The sequence below is a fragment of the Alnus glutinosa genome, chromosome 14, assembly GCF_958979055.1.
Source record: "Alnus glutinosa chromosome 14, dhAlnGlut1.1, whole genome shotgun sequence".
NCBI lineage: Eukaryota > Viridiplantae > Streptophyta > Magnoliopsida > Fagales > Betulaceae > Alnus > Alnus glutinosa.
Genome location: NC_084899.1, coordinates 4,363,696 through 4,372,500, shown reverse-complemented (window position 1 = coordinate 4,372,500; position 8,805 = coordinate 4,363,696). Strand labels below are relative to the sequence as shown.

At 36.1% G+C, this 8,805-nt stretch overlaps 1 protein-coding gene across 1 annotated transcript; it reads right to left on the bottom strand.

Annotated features, from left to right (window-relative positions):
* Nucleotides 1-4,656: 4,656 nt before the first annotated feature.
* LOC133856961 (uncharacterized) lies at nt 4,657-8,108 on the bottom strand. Its single transcript, XM_062292027.1, has 5 exons — nt 6,354-8,108; nt 6,051-6,117; nt 5,810-5,899; nt 5,649-5,707; nt 4,657-5,023 (listed from the first exon to the last, which is right to left on the bottom strand). Exons 1-5 carry the CDS (start codon nt 6,374-6,376, stop codon nt 4,927-4,929), a joined length of 336 nt encoding a protein of 111 aa, XP_062148011.1. The 5' UTR covers nt 6,377-8,108; the 3' UTR covers nt 4,657-4,926.
* Nucleotides 8,109-8,805: the final 697 nt, after the last annotated feature.

Here is an 8,805-nt window from a genome sequence, read left to right as displayed (position 1 = left end):
GAAAACAATAAAAGCAAAAAATTTCAAGAAAAAAAAAATAAGGATCACAAGAAGCACAAAAATAAACTAGAATTACTCCCCGGCAACGGCGCCAAAATTTGGTGTGCTGTCGCAGGCACCCAAAAATAAAACCTTACTTGTGAAAATATATATATAGCAGTGGAAGTAAGAGTCGATCCCACGGAGAGTAATTAACCGAGTTTTATGCTACGTGAACAAGGATGGGGGGTTTTGAGTATAAAAATAATTTTAAGAAAAATAACTAAGAAACAATTCAAATTAAAATATTAATCAAGTAAAGAAACATTGGTCTAAGTCAACTTCCACCATCGAAATCTGGCAATTGATCATCGATGCAAATATATATCAATTCATGCTTTGAATATTCACCGTTGGAACTGTTTTCCTATCTCTCCTTAGTCGTAGTTAATTAGAAGACAAGCGCTCTAATTAACCCTAACTACTAAACAACCTAAGACAAGCGCTATAGGTTTAATCTAGTAGCAGCCTTAAGAATTAGAAAGATCGATGAAGCGAAACAACACAAGCACAAGCGGTTGCATTTAATTTCGTCAGATGTTCTCCCTAAGATTTAATAATCGCTGAGAAGCAGCAAATCATTAAATCTTAGTTGCTTCGTAGATTGGAGGGATCAAACAATTACGGATTTGATATCCAACCTAGCAATAGATTGCAACGAGTAATACACTAGTAGGCCTTCTAGTAATTAAACGAGACAATCATAAAAATAAACATAGAAAAATATCTGATACTCAAAACATAAATCGAACAATAAAAACAAATTAGATCTCACGGTTTTATTGATTCCGAGGCTTCCGTTTCCTTCGACCAATTATGAAAGTTTAGCCACGCAGGGCCATGACTAAAACTCAAGGAAGTTAAAGAAGAGGGGAGAAGATGGAAGATAGATGATGTCTTGTGTGTCATGGTTCTCCCCTTTTATACACGTTTCATCCCATATGCTAAAAGCCTAAAAAATCTCCTAGAAAGATATTGTAAATACTATCCTAAAATAACAATACACAAATCTAATTTATTAAGGAAAGTATTAAACATAAAATAAAGGCTAGGATAACTAGGAAGGTGATGTTTTCAATGGGGACTTTTGTTGCCACATGCTCTATCGATTCTTTCCTTGTTTAAGTCCCCATAAATCAGCCAAGTATGGAGAGAAAGTCAATTTCCTTTGTATGGAAAGAGATGCTCCTTTTATATTGTCTTCTTCACGTGGTCTCCACAAATCTCTTCTTTATTTTCTTGATCCTCTACACATCTTTTCCTTCCTTTTCTTCCTTTTGCTTGACTTTGTATTTATTGCTTGGCTTGGCTGGAATTGATTGGATGATTATGGAAAGTCTCAAAGTAAAGAAATTTCCATATCTGAAAACTTCTGCAATTAAACCACATCAGATCCACATCAGAACGTCAACTTCAAGCCCGATTTCGACCTTGATACATTCAGTATCTCTCAAAACGCCAAACATGAAAGTTGTAGATCGTTTTCTTGGTGTTCCACAGCATCTTGAATCATCTCAATCGAAGCTTTTATGAGAGAGTTATACCCAGATTACGAACTGATGTCGAAACTGTCCAAAATCGCCCAATTAGCTTGTTTTGCATTTAATACCTCAATTTGTATCATAAATCAAAATATAAGAATAATTAGTACATTTAGGCATTAAATAAGTATAAGGGATTAAATATTAAGGGGAAAAATATAACATTTTACATTCTCATCATGAGGCCACATGGTTATGTGCCGTACTTTCAGTATCCATACACTGGACCTACGGCATGTGGATCTGATAGCGAGACACAGGATGATAGGTTTTCGCTTCCACCTTATAGGGAGATGTAGATGCCGGCTGTGGGGTTGGGACAGATGCCAGCACCGACAGCGATGCAGGGTCAGATTATGGGGTTGAGGCAGATGCCAGCATCCGCAATGAGCCAGAGACTTGGGCATGGGAATAGCCAGGTGCCTTTATCTGGTGAGAGCCAGGTGCCTTTATCTGGTGAGAGTTAGGTGCCGATATTTGGAGAGAGTCAGGTGCCACTTTCAGGTGAGAGTCAGATGCCAGATCTGGGGGGAGCCAGATTCCCCATTAGGGAGACGTTGCGATGTTGGGTCCCGATCAGTTGGCCCCCGATAGCCCCCAAGATATGCTTTTAGATGATGATCAGCAACCTCCCCCAGCGGAAGGGGTTGGCGAGGAGGTTGCAGGCGACCCAGCAACTTAGCGCATACAGATTGACCAGATTCGGTTGATGGGTAAGTACATATTTATACATCATTAAAACTCATATTATGTTACCAAAAATAAATATTAAGTTTGAAAGAAAAATAAATTGAATTTATAATTTATTAATATAATTATGGTTTTTAGTGTTAAACAATTAAATGTTGTATATTTTTTTCATTAGGGTATAACCCAGACGGAAGCATATATTATGAGGTGATTATGGACCCAGAGAGAAATTGGGTGCTCCCGAGGGGGGAAGAAAATTGTGTTGCAGTACAATGCTGCTTTACAACCTGTAGCTGCTTTACAACCTGTAGGACGAGCTTGCAATCGTTTTAAGCGGGCTGAGGGCATGCTTATCAGAAGCGGGTCCCACATACATGTGCGAGACGAATGGTCGAAGGTAGATAAGCAGATTAAGTAGGCTATGTGGGACGTGCTGATGGTATGTTTATGAATCTAATTTATTTATTTATGTAAATTAAACTTAAGATTAAGTTTTTCTTGTAGTTTTTATACTAATGCTTAAATTGAATGTGCAGGAGGAGTTCTATCTACCTGTATCAATAAACGAGTGCAAGGTACAACAGGAAGCGTGGAACGATATTGGCCGTAAGCACCGCTCATGGAAGTCGAGGTTCAAAACCAAGCTAGAAATTCAAGACGGTGACACGCCCAAGATTATACATGCGAGAGTGCTGGACCAGTTTTTGCGAAGTATGACGCAGAAGATGTAGAGTTCCTGCTAAGCGATTGGTGCACTGAACAAAAAATGTTATGTAGGTCATTTGGTGCGCTGATTGTATGACAAAAAAATGTTGTGTTTTTTTTAATAACAGTTCATTTAATTTTATTACTACTTTAAGTGTGTAAATGCTTACATTTTTATCTCTATGTTCAATGCGTAGGCGACCTCTGAACAGATGAAGTGGCTGCGGGAGCAGAATGACCTCCCCCATTGTACGGGATCCAAAAGTTATGCCAGATTTAATCACGAATAGGTATGAACAAATATATGTATATGTTTTTTATATTTGTTGCTAATTGTTTTTTTGTTTTTAAACTATTTTCTCGCTCTCTGTTTATTATATATTTCAACTGGATGACGACAAACATGTACATTTGGCACACCCCTCACTCGCGCCGACTCGTTCGTGAAGACCCACACAAGGAAGGACGGAACTTACCTGAATGAACTTACACGGGTCCTATGCGTATGCTACTGATCTATTTTACTAATATTTCTAAGTTATGTGTGTGATATGACATTATTCAATATATGAGTATTTCATGTTGACGACATACAAGAGAGGATGACGCGGAGTTTATCCAGTGATCCAGCCGCCACGCAAAGCGTCTCAGCAGACACGGTGTGTTGGGCACCGAACGACGCATACGAACATGCGGTTGGGAGGCCTGAGTACGCAGGGAGGGTTCGGCAGGTTGGGCCGAACTTTACTCCTATTCGGGGGACGTGTTTTTCATACAGGTCTCGCTCATAGGAGGGACCATCTCAGGGCACATCTCGGGATTGGGCCAAAAATGCCCGGCAGATGGCGAAAATGCAGGAGATGCTACGTGCTGAGCGAGAGAGGAATGACGTCTTGGAGCAGCACATACGACAATTCGAGACCTTCATGTCCTCTATGGAAGTATCACCTGCATGTATTGGTGCTCAGCAGTCTTCACCTACAAACGTAGGTATTACGTCGTCTATTAGTAGTGCATCTGCAGATATGATTTATATTGTGTATACGACGAAATTAATTTTAATTTGTTTTCATTACCACTTTAATTTTGCGTATAATATTATATGTTTTAATTGTTTTTATTACTTGCAGGTAATGCAACAACGATTGGCCTGTTGTCGCCTATTGGACGACAGCTGAGCCAACACTCCCATGTCCCTACACCATCGCCCGTTACACCATCCCTTGCGCAGCAATCACCGGTTGCCGAGAACACGCCTGGGACGATAGCTCGTGATCCGCAAGGACGCCTTTCGGATTTGTAGATATTTTGTGTAATTATTTTTTGTTAGTAACGAATATGTTTTATTTTGTGTAATTATTTTTTTTTTAGTAACGAATATTTTTATTTTTTGATTGTAAAGATTTGCGTAGTTAACAAATACGTTATTAATTATTGATTTGTGTAATTTGATTTGGTGATATTTTTTGGTAAAATAAATATTACGATATTTGTGGTCGGAAATAAGAAAATTACCAAAGAAAAAAAAGTAATTAACCAAAAACAAGAACAAAACTAAATTAAGAAACAAATTTAAAAAAGATTTAAATACAATTAAAAATTGAAAAAAAATAAATAAATAAAAAATTAAATTAAATTAAAATTAAATTTTTTTTAAAAAAAAAAAAAAAAAATTTGCCTCCTTCCTCTTTTTTTAACTCTACAACAAACAAGTGGGAGAGGCAGGATTCGAACCTACGTAGAAAAACTTCAACAGATTTACAGTCTGTCACTTTTAACCACTCGGCCACTATCCCCTTCCCAAGCCAAGGTCCCCCTTCCCAGGCCAAGGTCCCCCTCAATGGGTTCTAAGAAGGAAGGCGGCGCCTTGAATCAATCAAAAAGCTTATTGATTTGATTGAGAAGAGAACTAATACTATTTATTAGCTTAGCTAAAATCAAAGGCTTCTGTTTACTTTGAAGAACACTCCTGAAATAGTCTTGCAAAATCAAGGCAGCCTTCATTAGTATGGTACTGAAGCCCAAGGCAATAGATTCTTTTCAGATCCCTATTAATCAGTAGAAAAATAATTCATCAATGCAAGTTTACAACTGTTTACAACATGAATTAACGTTCTTGGACATTACTAAGAGGAACAATGGATATTTTAGCAATCCTACCACTACAAAATAAGGTTGCACTACATGAGAAATGAAGCGTATAGATGGAGTCGAAACCATTCTAGCAAACAAATTCAGAAAGGGCAAAAAAAAAAAAAAAAAAAAAAAATTAAAAATTAAAAATCCATATCTCTCATGATAGGGTCGTCACAATTCATTTAATTGACTCAGTTGGAACTTTCAATAACAGAGTTCAACAGATTCTCTATGCACCATTATAATGCACTACATTCAACATCACGTCCAATAATAAACCTTAGCACTAACATGTGTTTTGTCCTAGTTATCACCCATGCCTAAAGGGGGTTCACCAAGCATTTATAAAGAGGCTCTAAGAACAGTAATGAAATTGAGAGATTTTGAATATGAATTAATAGCCACAATATGAAATAAAGTCTATGCAAATACATAAATTATCGTTTTCTAAATAGCATAATATATCCCCAACTAGTAAAGTAAACTAAAATGGAAGAGAGGCTTGTTTTTTTGGTTTTCCTCTTGTTCATAACTTACATTGCCAAACTTCGAACCCAAAAAGTGTATGACCCTAAGAGATCAATTCCTTCCACAACCTGTAAGAAGTAAGGATTCATGGTTATAACCGCAAGGACTTTAAAAACTAGCCTAAGGGAAGTATAACTAGATTCTAGATAAGAGAAAGAACGTATAGTTACATTGTAGTAATAAGCAATAAATTCATCATCTTTTTTATGTTCAACTTCTAAATCTTCGACACTGAAATCATTTTGAGATTGTTGTGGCAACTACATAAAGTACAATAAAAGCTTGATATTAGATAAAAATGAAAACATAATAACAGAAGACATCTAAAAAATTCATAAAATTTTCTTTTACGTTTGACCATAGATTATTGGAAATCAATATGCTCAACTGAAAAGGGAAAAAAATAATTACCAGCTTCCGCTGTATGATATAGAGATCCGGTTTCTTCTCAGTGACTATGCCTTTTTGCTTGAGCTCGCTGTAACCCACTCAAAGAATATTAAAAAGGAAAAAAAAAAAATATATTTGCTTTCATAGCAAAGTTTTGACCTCCATCTTTGCTTATAATTTGATCCAACTACCTTCAATATGCTCATGCAAACCAAAAGTATAACATGATATTAACTCATTAAAAAGTCTTATCTTTAAAGAAAAAAGAAAATAACTAAGATCAACAAAAAGAAACTCATTCAAAAAAGACATGTTCAACTTTACCACGGATTTGCATTCGACTTCATTCAGGACATCGATCAATTGAAATTCGTCTATTGTGCGCTGGTGAAGCCATCCCAGAATGGCATTCCTTATATCCTATATCACAATAAATTTATTCAAAATTATACCACAAGAGTAGTTTTGTCCTATCATACAAATGAAAGACTATTTTGTATCAACACTATAATTTGAATTTAAAATTATTGCAAAGCAAGTGAACAAATTGGGTTACAGTAGCATTGCACCTTCCCTTTAAAAATCTTGCGGAGCCCAAATTTAAGTCTACGAATACAAATACCCAGAGCATAATAGCTCAAAGCCTACAAAAGAATGCAAATACCTTAAGCATAATAGCTCAAAGCCTACAAAGGTAAGAACATAAACAATAATTAGGTATATGCAACAGGCAATAGATTTTCCTAGTGTTTATCTTTTGTACAAATTTCCTCTTTATATTATTCATCTTACCCGCATTTCTACATCATAAATTCCAAACTGCATTTGGCCTAGAAAATAAACGAAAGATCGAGGATGGGACTTGATCATTAAATCTTCTGATGAACATGATTTAAATAAATCATTTGGAAGCAACTGCGAGAAAGAATGGTACCCACAGTAAATATATATGATGTCAAAAATGATCTACATTTCCAATGTTCAGTATTTTCAAAAAGACAACTAGCACTATATTCTAAATGCATACCATTGAATTTTTTTTGGTGCAACCGTGACTCCCACCAAAGCCTCATAACCAGCTAGCTCTCTTCTTCATACATATTAGATTAATTGATAATTTTACAAAATAAATATGGGACCTATTTATAGACATGAAATTTCAAGAAGCTAAAAAAATGGATACACATCAATTATACATACCTCAATCCCAGCATCAAATTACGCGTACATTAGGAGAGTCCGCTGAATAAATCAGACATTAATGTTAAAAAGGGGCTAAAAACTATAATGTGTGGCAAATTGATTTCCATAATAAATTTTTGAACTTCCCGGGATAGGAATATGTTGCAGGTGATCAAAAATATCAATCAACTTATGGATGCCCTCATCCTCTATGTCTTCGGCGGTAGCATTTGAGACTTTTTTGTTGGCAAAAGTATTTATTGGCACTACACCAAGACAAAATAATTTTCACTTCAAAATCCCTACTCTTTCGCTAAAAAAAAAAAAAAGGGCCAAAGATTATGGCAAGCATACTCAAGTATCTTTCGAGTATTCGCACTCCATTCATCGTAGAAATCTCAAAGATGATTTGTTTTGGAATCCTCTCCATATTAAATGTTATGAAAAGAACACAATAAATTAAACTGTTTTTAGGAACAAATTTGTACTACCTTATCGAATATCAAATCAATAAAAACACAAGACTGTACTTTATTTGGAGAAAAAAAAATATTACCTTATCGTACTCGTATTAATCCAGCTCATAACTTTTTGTGCGCCTCCATCTTGATCTGAGAAAATCTACTTATGTCGCCCTTTTGAACGCATGTTTATCTTAAACAAATAAGGCTTAGAGGGCCCAATCATTGACCCCAAGCGATGTGACACAACTTCAGATCTAAATGCGTTTCAAAAATATCTGTTTTCTTCCTCTTCACATATTCCACCAAATAGTTGGCCATTGGATTTGACTATTGGGACCTCCAATAAACTTGGATACAATTCAGATCAGTGATATCCTTACACCGATCAAGAATGTCTTGTAATTCTGTTTGCCTTACTTCTTGTGGCATAATATTGTGTACAAGCTTTGTTTCACAACAATATTATCAAGTTCATCTACGCTGGGCAATCATCATCTGTCCCGCAACTCAAATAAAGCTAACTCTAGTGTTGCTGCCTCAGCCTCTACTATATTGGAACTTTGACTTTTTCTTCAAGCGCGATTTTCATTTTTTAAAACTTTTGCACGCCGCAAAAGATGTACCCCACGGTAGTGAAGTTATTGTAAATGATTTACAAGAACACTTTCTTGAGATATGTCCTCTTTGACCACCGTGGAGTACACCTTTTGCGGCGTGCAAAAGTTTTAAAAAATGAAAATCGCGCTGGGAGAAAAAGTCAAAGTTCCAATATAATGGAGGCTGAGGCAGCAACACTAGAGTTAGCTTTATTTGAGTTGCGGGACAGAGGATGATTGCCCAGCGTAGATGAACTTGATAATATTGTTGTGAAACAAAGCTTGTACACAATATTCTGCCACATGAAGTAAGGCAAACAGAATTACAAGACATTCTTGATCGGTGTAAGGATATCACTGATCTGAATTGTATCCAAGTTTATTGGAGGTCCCAATAGTCAAATTCAATGGCCAACTATTTGGTGGAATATGTGAAGAGGAAGAAAACAGATATTTTTGAAACGTATTTAGATCTGAAGTTGTGTCACATCACTTGGGGTCAATGATTGGGCCCTCTAAGCCTTATTTGTTTAA